We start from the raw sequence: 22,976 nt of genomic DNA, 5'->3' as shown, positions 1-22,976 counted from the left end.
CTTTGCCTGCTTGAAGAGAAAGCCAAAAAGTACTTGGAAATTTACTTCCCACCAGCAGCTGTCCTTAACCAGTGACTCACTTCTCTTTGCCCTGGTTGGGATGACATTTAGATTGGACCTACACTGTCCCAAATTCCCCATAAGCCTAAGCCAATGTTACCCTTTCCTGAGTTCTCCACAGGGCTTTGCTTGATGTCTCACCCTTGCTTTGCTTCCTTGCCTTCTAATCTCATAACCCACTGCCCTGTGGGTTTTCTTTGAGAACATTTCCCTGTAATTGACTTTCATACTGATGTTTGTTTCAGGGTCTGCTTCTGAAGCTTACTTTATACAAATCCAAGATGTTCAGCACATAGAAACAGAAAATTAGAAGGAAATAGGAATGTTTCTAGAGGCAGGCCCACCTACGGCAGTGAGAAGTGAGAGCTGATAACCATAGTAGCAAGGGAGGAAACAGAAGCACTATAAAAAGCAAACATAAATAATGGAAAAACTACATCAATCTGGGGCTTAACTGTCCTTCATTTTTCAGTAGTCTCCGAGGTCATTACCATATACAGTGTAATAATCAGTGTTCATAGTGATGACTCTAAATTACTAAGGAAAATTTATTTATTTATTTATTTATTTATTTATTTATTTATTTATTTATTTTGAGACGGAGTCTTGCTCTGTCGCCCAGGCTGGAGTGCAGTGGCGCAATTTCGGCTCACCTCAAGCTCCACCTCCCGGGTTGATGCCATTCTCCTGCCTCAGCCTCCCAAGTAGCTGGCACTACAGGCGCCCGCCACCACGCCCAGCTAATTTTTTTGTGTGTTTTTTAGTAAGAGACGGGGTTTCACTGTGTTAGCCAGGATGATCTCGATCTCCTGACCTCGTGATCTGCCCACCTCGGCCTCCCAAAGTGCTGAGATTACAGGCATAAGCCACCGCGCCCTGCCAAGAAAATTAAATTATATCCAGAAAAAAAGGCGTATCCATGTATAATGCATTTTAAAAGCTTAGCTCAAAAATAATATGAGGGATTGAATACACATTTGACAGGTTCCTCACAACAGTCCACTGAAATGACAGTAAAAGAGTGAAGAAACTGTATAATCCCATGAAAGCAAAAACAGTGCTAATAATGAAAGTTTGGAAAGTGGAACACTAAGTACCTGTTGTGAAGTTGGGGGTGGAAGGTGGCCCTGCCCAAGAGGTAAGTTTATTTGTACTTCAGAGCTCCGATAAAACAGAAAGTACCAAGCATCACCCAAGCCCAGGTACAGATAGGAGCTAAGTAGGGGAGAATTGGTTAAAAATATCCTTAAGCCCGGGCAACATGGTGAAACCCTTTCTCTACAAAAAATACAAAAATTAGCCAGGCATGGTGGAGTGTGCCTGTAGTCCCAGCTACTGGGGAATCTGAGATGGGAGGATGGCTTGATCCCAGGAGGTGGAGGTTGCAGTTAGTGGAGGTTGCAGTTAGCCGAGATTGCCCCACTGCACTGCAGCCTGGGCAACAGAGTGAGACCCTGTCTCAAAAAAAAAAAAAAAGAAAGAAAATCTACTTAAGCTTTTAGACCTGCTCTACTCTGATAGAAGACTAGTGGTCTGTTCTCTAGAGCAGTTGAATGTGAAGCACTGTTCACTTAGGGATACCATGTCCAGATGGGAACAGAGCTGCAGTGTTTTCAAGAGGATTCATTAAAAGTCTATATACCAATCATAGAGACTTCTAGCTCCCTTCCTTAAGTAGCCAGACATTTCCCATCTCCCTTCCCACCCAACCCCAGTCTTCCAAGAAGGATAAGATTTCTTTCCTTGGAAAACCTGGAGAAAAACACTGTAAATAACTGGTTGGGATATCCTTATCTAATCAACCAGATCCCTGTGCACTCTGAGTGCGCAGAGAAACCTGAAACTTGACAAAGCTCAGTCTATGCCCACAGAATGTCTCATCATCTCTTCTAGTACTTTACTGTCAAATATGAATGGTCAGTCAAGAAACCACACGTCTGAGAAAAACATTAACGCAAACAGGAAAAAAAAAAGTAAATTGGAAAACGCAAAATAGGGAGCAGATGAACACTTAAAAAAAACTTTCATGTTTTCAAGAGAAATGAGAGATGTTGCATTCTATGACAGTAATGAAAGGCCCAAAGAAAATTCAGAGAAAAAGAGCTTTTGGGGGAAAAAAAAATGAAAGTAGAGATTTAAAATCCAGCAGGGGCTGGGCATGGTGGCTCACACCTGTAATCCTTTGGGAGCGCTTTGGGAGGCTGATTTGGCTGGATCACCTGAGGTCAGGCATTTGAGACCAGCCTGACCAATATGGCAAAACCCCATCTCTGCTAAAAATGCAAAAATTAGCCAGGCATGGTGGCAGGTGCCTGTAATCCCAGCTACTCGGGAGGCTGAGGCAGGGAGAATTGCTTGAACCCAGGAGGCAGAAGTTGCAGTCAGCCAAGATCACGTCACTACAGTCCAGCCTGGGCAACAGAGCAAGACTCCGTCTCAAAAAAAAAAAAAAAATCCAGCAGGATCGGCCAGGCGCCATGGCTCACACCTATAATCCTAGTCCAAGGCAGGTGAATCACTTGAGGTCAGGAGTTCAAGACCAGCCTAGCCAACATTGTGAAACCCATTCTCTGCTAACAAAAATTAGCTGGGCATGGTGGTGGGCACCTGTAATCCCGGCTACTTGGGAGGCTGAGGCACAAAAATTGCTTGAACTCAGGAGGCAGAGGTTTCAATGAGCCAAGATTGCATCATTGCACTCTAGCCTGGGCAACAAAGCGAGACTCTGGATATAGGACTGCCCACAAAGGACAATGGGAGAAAGGCCCATTTCTCACGTGAAGTGCTCATTTCAGAGTGCAAACAATAAGGGTTTGAACTCGATGGTTTTTTGTTGTTGTTGTTGTTTTTGAAACAGGGTCTTGCCCTGTCACCCAGGTTGCAGTACAGTGGTGCCATCACGGTTTACTGCAGCCTAGACCGCCCAGGGCCCAAGTGATCCTCCCACCCCAGCCACCTAAGTAGCTGGGACTACAGGCCCGTGAAACTATGCCTGGCTAATTTTTCGTATTTTTTGTATGTGGTCTCACTTTGTTGCCCAGGCTGGTCTCAAACTCCTGAGCTCAAGTGATCCTCCTGTCTCAGCCTTCCGAAGTGCTGAGATTACAGGCATGAGCCACTGCGCCTGGCCCTTCATTTGTTTTTTGTTTTATCTCTTTCTCTCTATCCTCCCTTGTTTTGGACCCCTGTTTTTTTAATCTTTTTTCCATTTGTCCCTTTTTCCTCCTCACAAAACAGCTCCTATGATTACCCACTAATAAAGGACAGGTCACTTTAAGAAAGAAAAAGGAGAGAGGGAGAGAAAAAGAGAGAAAGAGACTGGGCACAGTGGATCACGCCTGTAATCCCAGCACTTTGGGAAGCTGAGGTTGGCCAACTACTTGAACTCAGGAGTTCAGGAGACCAGCCTGGGCAACATGATGAACACCCCAAACTCCCGGGTCTCTACAAAAAATACAAAAATTAGCCAGACGTGGTGCTGTACAACTCTAAGTCCCAGCTACTTGGAAGGCTGAGATGGGAGGATGGCTTGAGCCTGGGAGGCAGAGGTTGTAGTGAGCCAAGGTTTCATCACTGCCTCCAGCCTAGGCGACAGAACCAGACCCTGTATCAAAAAAGAAAAAAAGAAAGAGGGGGGGAAAGAAGGAAGGGAGGAAGAAAGGAAGGGGAAGGAGACTGAAACAAAGTGAAATAGTTCAAATAGGTCATCTCTGGGTGCCAGGAATACTGATTTTTTTTTAATTTTTTGGACATTTCTACTAAAAACTTTTCTACAATGACCTGTTAATTTGATAACTAGGGAAATAGTTATTTAAAAAAAGAGGCCGGGCATGGTGGCTCACGCCTGTAACCCCAGCACTTTGGGAGGCCGAGGCAGGCGGATCACAAGGTCAGGAGATCAAGACCATCCTGGCTAACACAGTGAAACCCTGTTTCTACTAAAAATACAAAAAATTAGCCAGGCGCGGTGCGGGCGCCTGTAGTCCCAGCTACTCAGGAGGCTGAGGCAGGAAAATGGTGTGAACCCGGGGGGCGGAGCTTGCAGTGAGCCGAGATCGTGCCACTGCACTCCAGCCTGGGCGACAGAGCGAGACTCCCTCTCAAAAAAAAAAAAAAAAAGAAAACATGGCCGGGCACAGTGGCTCACGCCTGTAATCCCAGCACTTTGATAGGCCAAGGCAGGTGGATCACAAGCTCAGGATTTCAAGACCAGCCTGGCCAAGATGGTTAAACCCCGTCTCTATTAAAAATACAAAAAAATTAGCCGGGCGTGGTGGTGGGCACCTGTAGTCCCAGGTACTCAGGAGGCTGAGGCAGAGAACTGCTTGAACCCGGGTGGTGGAGATTGCAGTGAGCCGAGATCACGCCACTGCACTCCAGCCTGGACCACAGAGCGAGACTCTATCTCAAAGAAAAAAAAATTCCTTTCTTGTACAACTTTTTGTAATTCTCTGGAGCTAATGAATTCTTTTTTTTTTTTTCCCCCTCTGGTATTTGCTGTCAGTCACTTCTTTATAGAGAACCCTGACTGGGAATCAGTGGACGAGAAACAGGTTCTGATAGGTGGGAGTACTTTATGACACAGATTTTTTCTTCCTGTTTCTCCAAATATCATCTTCTGAAAGGGATAAAAGTTATATAAAACCAATTTTAAGGTCATTATTAAAAGAGCACCTTACTGAAAAGGGTGGCATCATTCACATATATACTTCTTCAATTCAAAATCATTTTTTCCTGTTGCAGCGTTCCTAGAATCCCATGGGCCTTTGCCATGACGGAAGTATGTGGCATGATTCTGTGCTATATTTGGCTCCTGGTTCTTCTTCTTCACAAGCACAGGTACCTCATTACTCCATTAAAATACTGAAAATATTTTAATTGTTGTATCAATACCATAAAATCTTATCTTTCTCTTTGCATTTCCTTGTTAATTTCCTTCTCTGGTCATTGTGACATAGTTATTAACAAAGGATTTTGAGTTTGATCAGTAAGAGTCAGCCTAAGATAATATCTACGTATTTAGTAATAATCCTGAATGCATTTTGCAAGGAAAGATCAGAGATGCCCTATGCCTGATCATGCTCATCTCTGATCTAAAAAAAGGTAAGAGGCCTGGTGCGGTGGCTCGTGCCTGTAATCCCAGCACTTTGGGAGGCCAAGGTGGGTGGATCACCTGGGGTTAGGAGTTTGAGACCAGCCTGACCAACATGGAGAAATCCTGTTTCTACTAAAAATACAAAATTAGCTGGGTGTGGTAGTGCATGCCTGTAATCCCAGCTACTCAGGAGGCTGAGGCAGGAGAATCGCTTGAACCCTTGGGTCGGAGGTTGCAGTGGGCTGAGATCGCGCCATTGCACTCCAGCCTGGGCAAGAAGAGTGAAACTCCATCTCAAAAAAAAAAAAAAAGAAAGAAAGAAAGATAAGAAAACCTTATCTTTCTTTAGAAACTAACTGGAAATGTTACTTTCTGTAGAAGGATAGAAACTCTTCCAAGGACATTCTTTGGTTACGTGTTTAGATGGAAGAAATTTTCTCTGCTTGGAGGAGGCCCATTAAAAAAGAGATTATTGGCTGGGTGTAGTGGCTCACGCCTGTAATCCCAGCACTTTGGGAGTCCAAGGCGGTCGGATCACGAGGTCAGGAGATCGAGACCATCCTGGCTAACACAGTAAAACCCTGTCTCTACTAAAAATACAAAATTAGCCGGGCATGGTGGCAGGCACTTGTAGTCCCAGCTACTTGGGAGACTGAGACTGGAGAATGGCGTGAACCCGGGAGGCGGAGCTTTGCACTCCACTGCACTCCAGCCTGGGCAACAGAGCGAGACTTCATCTCAACAACAAAAAATTATTGGCCAGGCACAGTGGCACATGCCTGTAACCCTAGCACTTTGAGAGACTGAGGGAAGAGGATTGCTTGCACCCAGGTGTTCGAGACCAGCCTGGGAAACATGGGGAGACCCTGTCTCTACAAAAAATTTAAAGATTAACCAGGTGTGGTGGCACATGCCTATAGTCCCAGCTTCTCAGGAGGCTGAGGTGGGAGGATTGCTTGAGCCCAGGAGGTCAGGGTTGCAGTGAGCTGAGATTGTGCCGCTGTACTCCAGTCTGGGTGACAGAGCCAGACCCTGTCTCCAAAAAAAAAAAAGATTATTTTGCACAACATGTATATATATACTTCTTCACATATATACTTCACATATATACTTCTGGTTTACTTCAGATGGTATAGGAAGTTGCTAAATGGGAAAGTGCTTCTTGGCACTTTCACAAAAAAATATAGAGGAAAGAATTTATTTACTTTTATTTATTTTTACTGCTTCTTGTGGAGCAGGGCTAACTCACAGGCAGTGTACCCAGAGTCAGCAAGGAATAATTTTTTTAATTAAAAAAAGGAGGCCTGGGGGGCTCCTTTCCTAGTTTAATGGGCAGGAAGAATTAGTGGATTTAAGTAAAAAAACAAGGCATTGTAAGCAAAAAATTTAAAGACAAAATTAGTAGATATTGCCTAAGAACTCCTGAGGGGGTTAAAAAAATTATAGATATGTGAGCTTTTGAGATTGTTTAAAGAAAAAAAATTGTAGCTTCTGCTGTCCATTGTCTTTGGAACACTGGAGAGAGGAACAAGGGTAGTTGCCTGAGGTTTTGACCTTTCTCGTCACCAGGAAGTGCTTGAGGTAAACCACAGTGATGAGCTTTAGGTCCTAAGTAGCAGTTATTTCAGTGTTCTGAAGGTGGAAAGAAAGGTCGGTGGTTACTATTCTTATCTCACTTTTAGGCCACATTGAGCCTCATCTCTCCCATTTTGTCCTGTTTTGTAGCAATATTTTAAATTCTGGATTGCTTAAAACCAGAGGTGGTTTTAAAACGTGTGTATCATTGCTGCTTTCTGGTTAACTTTGCCTCACAAGATCTCATGAATTTGAATTTATCTACTCTTCAAAACTGGAGTTTACCTTACAGGAAACCTTGGTAGGTTTAATAAAGCATAGAGGTAACCTGTTAAATCCAAGTGTTAATGTTTACTTAGTCAAAGAAAGTGTTTCTCAAAGTGTTTGTACCACTTTCATTAGAATCACCTGGGTGCTTGTTAAAATGCAGATTCCTAGGCTCCATCCCAGGAGTGCACATAATGCTTGAAACATACCTAGCCTTGTGTTCAGTGCTTTTTCTGAGGGTGGAAGGATCATTTCAAAAATATGTGATACATGGTCCCTGTCCTCAGGAATCTTAGTCTAACAGTACTAGTGTTGTCACAGTACAGTTCATGATTACCCAAGTGACAGTTATTCAAAATTTTTGTTTGATATATACTTGACATAAAAAAATTTTTTTAACTTAGTATTTTATAGCTTAAGAGAAGTTAGAATGAGTATTCGATAGCTACTATCATTAACTAATTTACAATGAGTTTTTTGTTTTGTTTTGTTTGAGATAGGGTCTTGCTCTGTCACCTAGGCTAGATAGAGTGCAGTGATATATCATGGCTTACTGCATCCTTGACCTCCTGAGCTCAATCAGTCCTCTTGCCTCAGGCTAGAACTGCAGGTACACACCAACATGCCTGACTAATTTTTTGTAGACAAGGTCTTACTGTGTTGCCCAGGCTGGTCTCACGCAATCCTCCTTCCTGCCTTGGTCTCCCAAAGTTCTGGGATTATAGACATGAGCCACTGCACCTAGCCTTCAGTTATTAATGAGCAAAAAATTCCCTGGAATCACAGGTGTTTAACTTTACCTCCTTTTTTTTGTTTTTTATTTTTATTTTTTGAAGCATGTCTCATTCTGTAACCCAGGCTAAAGTGCAGTAGCACAATCATAGCTCGCTGCAGCCTCCAACTCCGAGACCCAAGCAACTCTCCCACCTCAGCTGCTCAGGTAGCTGGGATCACAGGTGTGCACCACCACATCCAGCTCATTTTTAAATTATTTGTAGAGATGAGATCTGGCTATGTTGCCCAAGCTGTTGTCAAACAAACTTTTGAACTCAAGCAATCCTCCCACCTTGGCCTCCCAAAGTGCTGCAATTACAAGCATGAGCCACCACCCCCAGCCAACTTTATCTCTTATAAATAATTTATGAGCAATTTTGAGTAATAGGACTAACACCAGGCTTACTTGTCTTCTGTCTTGCATAACTCTTTTACTTTCTCTTAGCCATTTTTTCTTTTTTCCTTTTTTGAGATGGAGTTTTGCTGTTGTTGCCCAGGGTGGAGTGCAATGGCACAATCTTGGGTCACTGCATCCTCCACCTCCCTGGTTCAAGTGATTCTCCTGCCTCAGCCTCTCAACTAGCTGGGATTACAGGCATGTGCCACCATGCCTGGACTCTTAGCCATATTTTCTTATCATTGAAATGATGCTTTTAGAATCTAATTTAGCCTGTATTGTTCATTATGGCAAAATTTAAATTAACTAAAATGAAATAAAATTTAAAACTTCAGTTCCTCAGTCATACTGGCCACATTTCAAGTCCTTGAGATCCACATGGTATATAAATAGCTTCTTGGCCAGTATATTGAACATTTCCATCATTGCAGAGAATTCTATTGGACAATGATGCTTTTGATGGTCTTTAAGATTTCTGTCCTCTTCAAAGAGTCTAGTGATTTTTCTGTTTGCTCTTCCTTGAAGTAAATATTTGATACCTGGGGTTTTTTGGTTTGTTTTCTTCTGATCTTTCCCCGTTTTTGGTTGATCTGTTTACAGGTCAATACTTCTGCGAAGGCTCTGTAGTCTGATGGGAACTGTATTCTTGCTTCGCTGCTTTACCATGTTTGTGACCTCCCTCTCCGTGCCAGGACAACACCTGCAGTGTACTGGAAAGGTAGCCTGCTACCTTCTTTTTCATTCTTGTTCTTGGTGGGTTGATCGCACACTATATGCAATAGGGCTAACATTTTGCTTATAGTATTAAAATGTGCTTTTTAGTATCTGCAATGCCTACAAAAAAATATAGAAATAATTTGGTAACAGTCTTAAGCCAGATTCTACCTCCCGTTATTTCTGTTGAAACTTGTTCTATGTTATGGAGCTATAGAAAACAAGTTTCTTTCTGCTGGGCATGGTGACTCATGCCTGTAATCCCAGCACTTTGGGAGGCTGAGGCGGGTGGATCACGAGGTCAGGAGTTCAAGACCAGCCTAGCCAAGATGGTGAAACCCCGTCTCTACTAAAAATACAAAAATTAGCTGGGTGTGGTGGTGAGTGCTTGTAATCCCAGCTACTCGGGAGGCTGAGGCAGAGAATTACTTGAACCCGGGAGGCGGAGGTTGCAGTGAGCCGAGATTGTGCCATTGTACTCCAGCCTGGGCGACAGAGCGAGACTCCATCTCAAAAAAAAGAAAAGAAAAGAAAAGAAAAATTTATTTTGGCCGGGCGCGGTGGCTCATGCCTGTAATCCCAGCACTTTGGGAGGCCAAGGCGGGTGGATCATGAGGTCAGGATTTTGAGACAGCCTGGCCAAGATGGTGAAACACCATCTGTACTAAAAATACAAAAATTAGCCAGGCTCAGTGGTGGACCCCTGTAATCCCAGCTACTCGGGAGGCTGAGGCAGAGAATTACTTGAACCCGGGAGGCGGAGGTTGCAGTGAGCCGAGATTGTGCCATTGTACTCCAGCCTGGGCGACAGAGCGAGACTCCATCTCAAAAAAAAGAAAAGAAAAGAAAAGAAAAATTTATTTTGGCCGGGCGCGGTGGCTCATGCCTGTAATCCCAGCACTTTGGGAGGCCAAGGCGGGTGGATCATGAGGTCAGGATTTTGAGACAGCCTGGCCAAGATGGTGAAACACCATCTGTACTAAAAATACAAAAATTAGCCAGGCTCAGTGGTGGACCCCTGTAATCCCAGCTACTCGGGAGACTGAGGCAGGAGAATTGCTTGAACCTGAGAGGTGGAGGTTGTAGTGAACTGAGATCACGCCACTGCACTGTAGCCTGGGCAACATAGCAAGACTCTGTCTAAGAAAGAAAGAAAGAGAGATTGAGAGAGAGAGAGAGAGAGAGAGAGAGAAAAGAAAGGAAGAAAGGAAAGAAAGAAAGAAAATTTTCTTTCAATTATCATTTTCCTTTTCCTACCATCCTCAGCATTTTCAAAGTTTCTCATATGGCATGCTCTGGTTCCTTCACTGTCCTCCTCACTCCTTTAAAAATGTTGCCGGCCAGGCGCTGTGTCTACGCCTGTAATCCCAGCACTTTGGGAGGCTGAGGCGGGTGGATCACCTGAGGTCAGGAGTTAAAGACCCAGCCTGGCCAACATGGTGCAATCTACTAAAAACACCAAAAATTACCTGGGCATGGTGCCAGGCACCTATAATCCCAGGTACTCGGAAGGCTGAGTCATGAGAAACACTTGAACCCAGGAGGTGGAGGTTGCAGTGAGCCAAGATGGCACCATTGTACTCCAGCCTGGGCAACAAGAGTGAATCTGCATCTCAAAAAAAAAAAAAGAAAAAGAAAAAAAAGTTACAGTTTGATGACATACTCATCACTCTAAACTTTACTCTTTCTGAGATAAACGAGTAATGGCTGACTTTTGGTTTTCATTTTATTCTTTGTGGCTTTGTTTTGGTTTACTATAGACATCTCTTCTGGTTAAACAGAATAAATTATGCAGATGGAGACAAAATAAAACTCTGAAAATCGCCCGTACTTTATGTACAAAATTGGGTAAAATCTATATACAAATTTGCAAATAATTTTGTCCAAATTATATACAAATTTGGACAAAAGAACCCTACTTTTCTAGGCCTCTGTGCTTTAATTCTGTGTTCTCACATATTCAAATAAATGTATGTGTTAACACCTTTGTAGTTATTTTAATGTTGTTTGTAACAGCATTCAAGTTCACTTCTTGTGCTGCAATATCATAGCTGAAATGCCAACAAGGGAAGATTAAGCAGCCAAACGAGATCAAGAGCTAAAAATATACTCCTGAGCTGAAGGGTGACAAAACTTTCTCCTGATATTAGGAAGGCTTAGACTGACCAGTAAGAAAGGGGGAAGGGTTGATATGACACAGGATTTCATGTAAAGGAAATGTTTTATTTTTAAGGTAAAAGCTGTTTTGAGGTGTTTTTTTCTTTTTCCAAAAAGGAAAAGTAATTTTTTCAAATTATAAAATTATATTTTATTATAAAAATTCAAATTATATAGAAATGTATATATTAAAAAGTAAAAATTTACCTGATTCTTTTTTGCCCCACCCTATAAATAATACAGTTAACAGTTGTGTGTATAGCCACACAGACCATTTTTAAGCATACTTACACACTCGTATAAGTTTTTTGTTTGTTTGTTTGTTTGTTTGTTTTTTGAGGTGGAATCTTTCCCAGTTGCCCAGGCTGGAGTAGTGTGGTGCAGTCTTGGCTCACTGCAACCTCCACCTCCCAGGTTCAAACCATTCTCCTGCCTCAGCCTCCCGAGTAGCTGGGACCACCACACCTGACTGTTTTTTGTATTTTTAGTAGAGAAGGGGTTTCTCCATGTTGGCCAGGCTGGTCTCGAACCCCTGACCTCAGGTGATACACCCACTTCAGCCTCCCAAAGTGTTGGGATTACAGGTGTGAGCCACAGTGCCTGGCCTTCATGTAAGTTTTTATAGATACTTTTTAAACAAGACAGGATTATATTGCAAAAATTGTTCTGTAGCCTAGTTTTCTTTTTCTTTTTCTCTTTTTGAGATGGAGTCTTGCTCTGTCACCCAGGCTGGAGCAGTGGCGCGATCTCTGCTCACTGCAAGCTCTGCCTCCCAGGTTCACACCATTCTCCTGCCTCAGCCTCCTGAGTAGCTGGGACTACAGGCACCAGCCACCACGCCCGGCTAATTTTTGTGGGTTTCACCGTGTTAGTCAGGATGGTCTCGATCTCCTGACTTCGTGGTCTGCCCGCCTTGGCCTCCCAAAGTGCTGTGATTATAGGCGTGAGCCACTGCACCCAGCCTCTTTAGCCTATTTTTCATTTAATAGTATGTTGTTTACTTTTTTCTAAAAGGAACTACATCTTTTTAACAGTAGTCCATTGTGGATACCAGGTTCCAAATGATGTACATTTTGATTGTTTCAAAATTTTACTATTTATAAACAGTGCTATAGTAAACATTCTTGTACATTGTGCTTTTGCACTTAGTTATCTCTTAAGATAAATTATTGAAAGTAAAATTACAGAATTAAAGGACACGCACATTGAAAAATATGATACGGGCTGGACAAGGTCGCTCATGCCTGTAATCCCAGCACTTTGGGAGTCCGAGGTGGGCGGATCACTTGAGGCCAGGAGTTCAAGACCAGACTGGCCAACATGATGAAACCCCATCTCTACTAAAAATACAAATAATTAGTTGGGCTTGGTGGCAGGCACCTGTAATCCCAGCTACTTGGGAGGCTGAAGCAGGAGAATCGCTTGAACCTGGGAGGCAGAGGTTGTAATGAACTGAGATCACACCACTGCACTCCAGCCTGGGTGACAGAGCGAGACTCCGTCTCAAAAAAAAAAAAAAAAAGAAAAAGAAAAATATAAGCTTATTACACTGAAAAGAGAAAATTTTCCATAGCTAAGGGATTTAATTGTAGGACAGCCACCGAGGAGAGGGATATATGTGCATAGGGCTGCAACATATGCTGCAGAAATAAATTAGATACCATCCCTCTATGGTATAAACAGCCCTTTTTCTGTCTCTAATGACTGTTTTTATCAGTTGGTTGTATATAGATATTTCTCCTCCAGTCTGACCTAAATACTGTTAATTGCTTTGAATTATAATATAACCTACTTACTGACCCGTATTATTTGCAGCAATTGTTATAAATAGAAAGTTAAAGTGATAGTAACTTGAAATCAAATCTCTTACAGTGAATTCCATAAGGTACTTTCATTATAATAAATTAATTGCTTGAAATTGCATTCCCAGAAGTAAGGGGGTTGAGGACAGAACCAAGAACATGTCTATTTTTGAAATTTAGAAACACTTAATGCATATTTCTACACCTTCTCTTATCAAAACATCCTCTTCATTCTGCTCTGTTGTGTTTCAGTTTTTATTTTTCTGGAAGAATATATGGGACATTTAAGATGGGAAAGGATGGAGAGACACCTTTTGACTGGCATCACTAGTTTCCTATCCTTGGTTGAATCATTTTCGTAGCAATCCCTTCTCTTTATTTACTACGTGATTTTTTACTTTCTCAAGAGTAGTATCTCTAAGCCCATGTTCATAGCGATCATGGAAGAACCAAACCCATGTGTATTCTCTTTCTTTCTCTCTAACAGTAAATTCTTCTTCCTCTCTTTCCCTCAAATGAGGCAGAAAGGGAAAGCTGGGTAGTGTATAATCAGCAGGTGAGATTCCTAATGAGATTATGATATCTATGAGGTTGTTTATTTTGGTCATATTTGATAGAGTCTTGAAGACAGGGCTTTGGAATTGGGCTCCCTGGGTTCACATCCTGCCTATGTTATTTACTAGCTATGTGACCTTTCTAAGCCAGTTTCCTCATCTGTACAATTAAATCACTTCATAGGATCGCTGTGGAAATTAAATGCAATAACACATAATGCACTTAGCAGCATGCCTTGCACATAGTAAATGCACATAAAATTTTAGCACCTTTTTGTACCATTATTATGTTGTTATTAAATTGTATTATTGTTATAATATTAGTATGCTGGGGTTTTTTGTTTGTTTTTTTTTTTGAGATGGAGTTTTGCTTTTGCTGCCCAGGCTGGAGTACAATGCCACGATCTCCGCTCACCACAACCTCCCCCTCCCGGGTTCAAGAGAGTTTCCTGCCTCTGTCTGAGTAGCTGGGATTACAGGCATGTGCCACCACACCTGGCTAATTTTTGTACTTTTAGTAGAGACAGGTTCCACCATGTTGGTCAGGCTGGTCTCGAACTCCCGACCTCAGGTGATCCATCCGCCTCAGCCTCTCAAAGTGCTGGGATTATAGGCGTGTGAGCCACCGTGCCCGGCAGTATGCCTCTTTTTCTTTTTTTTTTTTTTTTTTTTTTTTTTTTTTTTTTTTTTAAAGTAGTGACTGCCCCTCTTTTGTAAAGCAGCTATCACTCAAAATCTTCCTCAAAATGGATTGCTCTTTTAGGCGTATGTGTGGGAGTTGGGATTAGGTTTGGCTGTTGACAACTGGAAATTCAAAGTGGCTATGGTTTAATAAACACACAATGCTTTATTGTCTCTCAAAAAAGAGTCTGAAGGTAGGTACACCAGGTCTGGTATGATAATTTTATGAAGGTCATCCAAAAAAACCCCATCATTCTTCTGTCTTTCTGGTCTGCTATCCCAATACTTGGCTTGTAGCCTCAAAGCCACTTTGTGGTCCAAGATGGTTGCTGGAGTTTCACCTCCAGTTGAATGAGTCTGAGTTGTAGACTAAAAGAAGGGAAGGTAGAAAATTTGAAAAGACTTCCTCAAAACTGTTGTCTCTTACCTTGATAAGTAGCCTTCCCAGAAACCCTTAACACTTCTACTTAGATCTTATTGTACAGAACTTAGTCACGTGGGCACACCTAGCTACAAGGGAGGTTGGGAAAGGCAATATTGTGGCTGAATTCATTGCTGCCTCAATATATTTGGGATTCTGTTACCAGTGAAGAAGGGGAGAGTGGATGTTGAAAAGTAGACATTGATCTCTGTCCGTCATAGCCTATGTCTTACTGGCAAGAATAGCCAATCAAATACTACTGTGATATTGGATTAAAAACTTTGAGATGTTTTTGTGTTATAGAGAACTTTTTATTATAAAGGAACTCCTAGTAAAGGAGTTCATGTTACAGTGATTTCATTTAGTTACTTATTTTTAATTAATTAATTTTTTTTAGACACACTCTTACTCTGTCACCCAGGCTGGAGTGCAGTGGCACGATCTTGGCTCCCTGCAACCTCTGCCTCCCAGGTTCAAGTGATTCTCCTGCCTCGGCCTCCTGAGTAGCTGGGATTACAGGCGTGCACCACCATGCCTGGCTAATTTTTGCATTTTTAGTAGAGATGGGATTTCGCCATGTTGGCCAGGCTGATCTTGAATCCTGATTTCAGGTGATCTGCCCACCTCAGCCTCCCAAAGTGCTGGGATTACAGGCTTGAGCCACTGCGCCCAGCCTGATTTCATTTAATTACCAAAATATTTCTGAGTACAGCCAAGCTTTACCCACCCAGTCTTGAAGTCTGCCTGGAATTCATTAGACTGAGGACCTAACTGCTTTGGCCTAGATCTTATTTCTAAGTTATTCAGCATTTGAATTTCAATGGGAATGGATGTTGGGAAGTTCCCACCTCCCTAAGCATTTGAAGCACTAATTCTTAACTTTTCTTTATAGATATATGGCAGTGTATGGGAGAAATTACATCGAGCCTTTGCCATTTGGAGTGGCTTTGGTATGACCCTGACTGGCGTTCACACATGTGGAGATTACATGTTTAGTGGCCACACAGTTGTCCTAACTATGCTGAATTTCTTTGTCACTGAATGTAAGTATCTTTTTAGTGCTTCTATGCATATTAGATAACTAGCTGCAGTGAAGGCTGTGGGGAGGGTGTCAGATCCTGTGAAGAATGGCAAAACAGCCTGACCTGAGAAACATGTGACTGAGCAGCATTGGAAGGAATGTAGCTTTAAAATGATCTTTCTGTCCTTTTCCTAGATACACCAAGAAGCTGGAATTTCTTGCACACTTTATCCTGGGTTCTCAACCTCTTTGGAATCTTCTTCATCTTGGCTGCCCATGAACATTATTCCATTGATGTGTTTATTGCTTTTTATATAACAACAAGACTCTTTTTGTACTACCATACTCTGGCCAATACCAGAGCATATCAGCAGAGTAGGAGAGCAAGGATTTGGTTTCCCATGTTCTCTTTTTTTGAATGCAATGTTAATGGCACAGTTCCTAATGAATATTGTTGGCCATTTTCAAAACCAGCAATAATGAAAAGACTAATTGGATGAAGACTATCTTTCTAATGAATTTGTGACTAAATATATAATAGTTGTTGAAAATGAGTAACTTTGCATTCTCCCCCTAGGTTGTTCCTAGATGCCTGGCTTATGTGTTGACAAAGTAAAGTTTTCTGTTCTGAGCAAAGTTATGATTATAAAAAGCAAGCAAGAACAATCAAGAGTCCTTATGTAGCTGTTTGAACAGAAAGCTTAAGTAGATGTTTTCTGCCCCTTCTCTTTAGGAAGACTTAATGTTGTGATTGAAGTTAGGCTGTACTTTTACCTGTTGAGTATTTGCTTATTGAACTTTAAACAAGTCAACTTGAGCAGTTTGCTGATTGAGGAATTTTCATTGATTTCCAGTAAGGCTCTAGTCAAGAAATAATATGTTTTGAAGCTACTTATTATTTTTAGAAGAAGAAACCCTACCAAGTGATCAGTACTTGTTCTTTGGACTAATCTCTGTGTCAGTTTAAAAATATGCCACGCTGGGACATGATCTGTTTTACTGACAGTTTTTGCCTTCTGAACCATCTTTTATGTATACTGAGCATACCAGGATGCCTGAAATAAGAGGAGAATGAAAGAGGCCATAGATGATATGACAGAGTACTGGCTAGGATGCCATTGGTCTCCTCATTAATGCAAATGTAGAGCTGGCATTTTTCACCAAAGATGCAACAAAAGATGCAGTGCCTGTTTTGTTCTAAGGGTTCAGTGTAACCATCAGTAAGTATTCATGAGGGAAAAATGGCTGCATCCATAAAAATAAATGGACTTAATGTTAGTAGTATAGGTACCCAGAATAACTCTGTGCTATAGTAGATGACAGTCCAATTTTATGCTTTTTTAATGGTGTTATTTAATAAGCCAAATAGGAGTGTTTTACCAGATGTTAAAGTTCTGTTGTCGTTAAGTAGGGAGGTATGCATGCAAAGAATTGTTTTCTCCTGAAAAGAAACTTATAGCACGCAAAATACAGCTTTTTGGTTTTTGAAATTTATCATTCTTGGCCGTTGGAAGTAAACAGTCTCAGACATACTTGGATATGAAAAAGTTGTCTTGTTTTTTACTTTTAAATATAATAATGTATATACCTTCTTTGTATTTAGTCTTAATTTGGCAGTCAGGAAGTGATATAACTTAGCTGCTATTTACAACACTAGAAATACAGTACTTTAAGTAATTTCACCTCTGTGATAACATTTGTTACTTTGTTTTGAATGATTTTTTACAATAGTTATGACAGTAGGATGGTTATGGAATTGGAATTTAAACCCCAACTAATGAGCTTAGCTGCTGGGAATAATAATTAGGTTTTACATTCCATTTTAAAATAAAAACTTAGAAAAGGTGCTGGCATTCTGAGGCCTAAAATTAGGCTGCATATCAGAAGTTTGCTCCTTTGTTATCTGGGTGAAATATTTTATTTTTGCACTTTGAGTCATATTTCCACCCCTGTATAAGCTACATAGAAGCCCAAATGAATTGGGTAGGAAAGGAAATTATGCAAACAAGTCTCAGCTAGTGCTGAAGGACCCCAATTTGTGTCTGCTGTGAACATTATTTATTTCTCACTTGAGAAATGCTGCGAGGCAATTCAAGTTTTATGCTTTTAAATCTCACACCTCAGAATCTGATATCTTAAATTGCTGATTCTGTTACATGCTAGGAACAAAATGTCAACATGTAAAGGAGTTGCATAATCATGAAAAGTAAAGGATGTTTCCTATGCTAGTTAGAGTGGTTTGACCCTTGAGGTCGAAAGATGTGTTACTGTTATTTTTCTAGTGACAGAACAGACTGAATTTAGCTAGGGAGGCACTGATGTTGGCTTTTGGGAAAGGGTTCAAAAAACTCTATGACAACATTAATGTTAAAATGTTAAGCCAAGTGCAGTGGTGCAAGGCTGTAGTGTCCTGGCTTCTGAGGAGGCTGAGGCAGGAGGATTGCTTGAGGCCAGGAGTTAGGCTGGAGTGTGTTGAGGCTATGACTAACTACTGCATTCCAGCCTGGGCAACACAGCAAGACCCATTCTCTTAAGAACATGGCTGGGTGCAGTGGCTCACACCTGTAATCCCAGCACTTTGGAAGACCAAGGCAGGCAGATCACTTGAGGTCAGGAGTTTGAGACCAGACTGGCCAATATGACAAAACCTCATCTCCACTAGAACTACAAAAATTAGCTAGCCATGGTGGCACGCACTTGTAATCCCAGCTACTTGGGAGACTGAGGCATGAGAATCGCTTGAACCCAGGTGGAAGTTGCCGTGAGCTGAGATCAATCCACTGCACTCCAGCCTGGATGACAGAGCAAGACTCCATCTCAAAAAAACAAACAAAAAAAAGTTAGACTGGGCGCAGTGGCTCATGCCTGTAATCCCAGCACTTTGGGAGGCTGAGGCAGGAGGATCACTTGAGCTCAGGTAAACGAGACCAGCCTGGGCAACGAAGTGAGACCTCGTCCCCACAAAAAGTTTTTTAGAAAATTAGCTGGGCATGGTGGTGCATGCCTGTGGTCCCAGCTACATGCAAGGCTAAGGCAGAAGGATCACTTGAGCCCAAGGAAGCTACAGTGAGCTGTAATCATGCCACTGCACTCCAGCCTTGGTGACAAGAGTGAGACCCTGTCTCAATCAATCAATAACAAAAAGTTAAATAGCTATTAACCTTGGTCTTTCTTTCATATAAATTCTATTCTAGGACCAAATAGAAAAATCAAATGCAACTAACTTTGCAGAGCTATTGACATTGAGAGTACCTAACAACAGACTGCAATGGGGATTGTAAAATAACTTTTCAGCCTTGCACTTGCTCATATATGTTGTGAGGAAAATGTAAGTTAGGTTTATAACTTACTGTTTTAACTATTATAAGGCAGTGTTTACATAAATTAATCATCTCTTTCTTGGAAAACATTGAAACAAAATTATTTTCAGTTTTACCTAAACATGAAACCTATATTTTAGTTGCTTTTTGTTTTGTCCAGAAATTTCCAGATTTTTTTCTTTATATTTTTTTTCTGGTTAAAATCTAAACCACAGTGAAGATAGTATTTATGTTTACATTTTATCTGTGAATGTGGCTAGGCAGAGAAGCTACATGGCTTTGGTCTACATATTTTTTGACCTTGTATTTGGTTCTGTAGTTGCAGACTTGTGAGAGGCTTACATCATAGATACTTTAGTATAGAAGGAACCAAAAGGTTTTTGGTTGGGGATGCAAATTGGAGGTTATGTTGCAAGTCTTCAATGCATTTTCTATGTTCCTGGAAGCAGTGTTGCCTTTTTTAACCTTTTCCTTTTTTTTTTTTTTTTTTAAGACCAGGCAGGGTAGTGTTATTGAAGGGTAATTGAAAAGTTGGTAGAGAGTAAGAGGTTTTGAAGGAGACAGGTTTGCTGTTGTCACCAAATAATTTGGGGGAAACCTTTCGTGGCTGTGCTGCAAGAATTCTTGGTGTGGCTATCCTCTCCATAGTTCTGTGACCAGAATTGCTAGGACAAAAATAGAACTTCTAGCTCTATTTATTTGTATCCTTTGAAATCAGAAAGTAGTGAACTTAGCCTTAGAACTGGTCAGTTAAATAATGCAGGCTATGCCGGGTGCAGTGGCTCACGCCTATAATCCCAACACTTTAGGAGGCTGAGGCGGGCAGATCACGAGGTCAGGAGAGCGAGACCAGCCTGGCCAATACGGTGAAACTCCATCTCTACCAAAAATACAAAAATTAGCCGGGCATGGTGGTGCGCGCCCATGCCTGTAGTTCCAGCTACTCGGGAGGCTGAGGCAGAAGAATCACTTGAACCCAGGAGGCGGAGGTTGCAGTGAGCTGAGATCGTGCCACTGCACTCCAGCCTGGGTGACAGAGCGAGACTCCGTCTCAAATAAATAAATTAATTAATTAAATTAAATAATAATGTGGGCTATTCAGAAGAAAAAGTCAGTGACTGAGAGACCAGAACCCATTGGACCAAGAGACCTGCAGGGAATGTAACTCTTTACTCTGTGAGCAGTGGTCTTTCATGCCCTGTCCCTGCCTGTGTGTTTTTACTAAGAATTCCAGAAATCCTATAATTTGTAAATGGGAAACAGAGAAGCCAGATTCTTTTATAGCTGATAAGAAACAGTCTGTTTTAGAAACATCTGTTTGGAAAGTATTACTCATGTATTCACAAAGTCATATTTATAACACTAATTTGCTTTGACTGTGTTCAACAAAACGCAGTTTCACCATTAATTTCATAGTAAGCTTTTTTAAAGGAGTCTAGATCTAAATTGCCTAAGAATGTTAACCACATTCTTGTTTTAAACTCTCTAATTTAATAAATGTAATTATTTGATAGTCTTTTATAGACTTAGGTTTTCTTCATAATAAAGGTAATGATAATATAGTCATTTGCTAGTTCTTTAAGGTATTCAGGCATTTGAGACAAGAAAGCTCTCTTGTAGAATAGTCCAATTGCTTTCTTAAACAGTATTGGTTTCATTTAGACAGTTTCTAAGCCAGCAAAGGTGTCCATTTTAATGCCAACTTGACAGTTTAACCGTTTGTGTTTGTAAGCGGTTTAGCCTGAATTACCCCATACTGCTATAGAGGAGAATTGTTAGTAACATCAAAGGTCATAATGCTTAAGGTGATGAATAAGAATGGAAAGAGACTGAGTAGGTTGTTTCTTTTCCCTGTCTTTGAGTAACTTTGAATGACTAAAATTAGTATGAAACTAGGTTTTGGGCCCCCCTTCTCACCCCACCCGGATATAATGCCACCAATTTCAAATAACTAAAATGTGACCAATTACTTTGCTTCAAGTTCTGTACAAATATCTCTGAAATCTGTAAGCCATATTTCAGCTATTCTGGTTTCTAGAATACATTCTATCCTAAATTAACCAAAGAGCTTTTTATTCAGTGTAGTTCATATTTCAGCATAAGGAAGGTTTGTGCCTGATATGGGAAGAGAAAGAACACTATGTTAATTTCATTGTTGCTTCAGGTCTCTTTCAATCTGAAGGACTGGGTTTTCTGGAGAATTGAACATAGCCAAGCAATATTATCAATTAGTAATGTCATCTTAAAAATGTTCAGTTTTACTAAGTTTTATTCAGAGGATCTATGTATCATTAGAAAAATGAAGTATTTCTGATATGGAACAAAGAAAGTGGAAACTGGTACTTAATGGGAGAAGCAAAATTAGCTTGGACTAAAACGGACATGTTTTGTTTTGTGAATTCTACCTAAATGTCTCTCTATCCACAGAGAAACTAGTATTACTTGAAGATGTGAAAGTTCCTGTGGTAGCCATACCTTGAAGCACAGTGTTTGTACATAAGTAAATATCTTGATTCTAAATTAAATCCAGATTTAACTAATATATATTATTTTATATCCTTGTTGTATTAAAATGTTTAAAAACACTAAAAATAAAACATTTGAAAGTTGGATTGCAGTTTCTTATTTAAATGTCTTTGCATTATTAATGGAGCTGGTCAGTTTTTTATATAATGAATTTAGTTTTTGCAAATGATTGGCCAGGTGCAGTGGCTCACGCCTGTAATCCTAGCTCTTTGGGAGGCCAAGGCGGGCTGATCACTTGAGCCTAGGAATTCGAGACCAGGCTGGGCAACATGGCGAAACCCCGTCTCTACAAAAAGTACAAAAATTAGCCAAGCATGGTGGTGCACGTCTGTAGTCTCAGCTACTTGGGGGACTGAGGTAGAAGGATCGCTTGAGCCTGGGAAGTCAAGGCTGCAGTGAGCCGAGATCACGCCACTGCACTCCAGCCTGGGTGACAAAGTGAGACCCTGTCTCCAAAAAACAAGCAAGTGATTGAGCTCTGCAACTTTAAATTTGTGGTACTTAGTCCAGAACTGTGGAGTAGTTAGAATGCTAAGCATTGTCACAGGTGCAGGACCATATCTGCTTGATCCACGACTGAACGTGTCTTCCTGATCACTGCTAATATGTAGCCTCTGTAGTGCTGGCCCAGCTAGTCTTTTTGAGAACTCTGGGAAAAATAGTCCAGAAGAGACCACAAGGAGCTTGGTGGAGTACAAAATGCACTGGGTTTAGACTCTGAGGACCTGGGTATGAGTTGTGTTTCTGACACTGACAAAGTTTTTCTTCAAACCTCCGCTTAACCTTATTTAAGTGGAAAAAAGTGCCTACCACATAGGTTGTATTAAGGGCCAATTTATGAAAGTACTGTAGCCTTGCTCATGGAGATGTTAAGATGAGGGTGCTGAGGTAAGAGAGTGCCTCAGAGGAGCTCAGTTGCCACCTTCAGCTGGAACTTTGAAGATGCCCAAATGATAGTTTTAAGCCTTCTGGTAGAGTAGCATGACATTTAAATGCTGTATGTTCTCAGTTCATGGGGCTCCCGTGAGAGCCAGAAATACAGAACCACCACGACCTGCTCATATTCCAGCTTTAGGAGCCCCGGGTCACATTATGAAGTGAATGTCTGTATCTAATGGTTTTTTTTGTTGTTGTTTTTGTTTTGTTTTGAGACAGAGTTTCACTTTTGTTGCCCAGGCTGGAGTGCAGTGGTGTGATCTCGGCTCACCACAACCTCCACCTCCCAGGTTCAAGCGATTCTTCTGCCTCAGCCCCCCAAGTAGCTGGGATTACAGGCATGCGCCACCACGCCCAGCTAATTTTGTATTTTTAGTAGAGATGGAGTTTCTCCATGTTAGGTGGGTCTCGAACTCCCAGCCTCAGGTGATCCGCCTGCCTCGGCCTCCCAAAGTGTTGGGATTACAGGCGTGAGCCACTGCGCCTGGCCTACAAACATATTTTTTAAATTTTAAATGTTTACATTATTTTACTCCAATTGTAGCATATACATATATATGTACATATGCACATGGTTTCATACCTTATTTCACTTAACATGTTCCAGTGCCTTCCAGCCAAGGATGAAGGACACGCCTTAGTTGAATAAGTTGGGTTTACTGTTTGTTATAATGGA

General features: G+C 41.3%; 1 protein-coding gene across 2 annotated transcripts in view; it reads left to right on the top strand.

The window, feature by feature from the left end:
* SAMD8 (sterile alpha motif domain containing 8) overlaps positions 1-21,450 on the top strand; it is a 69,449-nt gene extending 47,999 nt beyond the window's left edge. For both annotated transcript variants that reach the window (XM_007962927.3, XM_007962929.3), the window contains exons 3-6: positions 4,804-4,899; positions 8,769-8,886; positions 15,390-15,540; positions 15,714-21,450. In XM_007962927.3, coding sequence (XP_007961118.1) covers positions 4,804-4,899; positions 8,769-8,886; positions 15,390-15,540; positions 15,714-16,018 — 670 coding nt within the window. In that variant the 3' untranslated portion in view covers positions 16,019-21,450. The remainder of the gene's footprint in view (positions 1-4,803; positions 4,900-8,768; positions 8,887-15,389; positions 15,541-15,713) is intronic.
* Positions 21,451-22,976: the final 1,526 nt, after the last annotated feature.

This window comes from Chlorocebus sabaeus, chromosome 9 (genome assembly GCF_047675955.1).
Source record: "Chlorocebus sabaeus isolate Y175 chromosome 9, mChlSab1.0.hap1, whole genome shotgun sequence".
Classification (NCBI taxonomy): Eukaryota; Metazoa; Chordata; class Mammalia; order Primates; family Cercopithecidae; genus Chlorocebus; species Chlorocebus sabaeus.
Note: the sequence above shows the minus strand (reverse complement) of the source record. Positions and strands in the feature narration are given on the sequence as shown.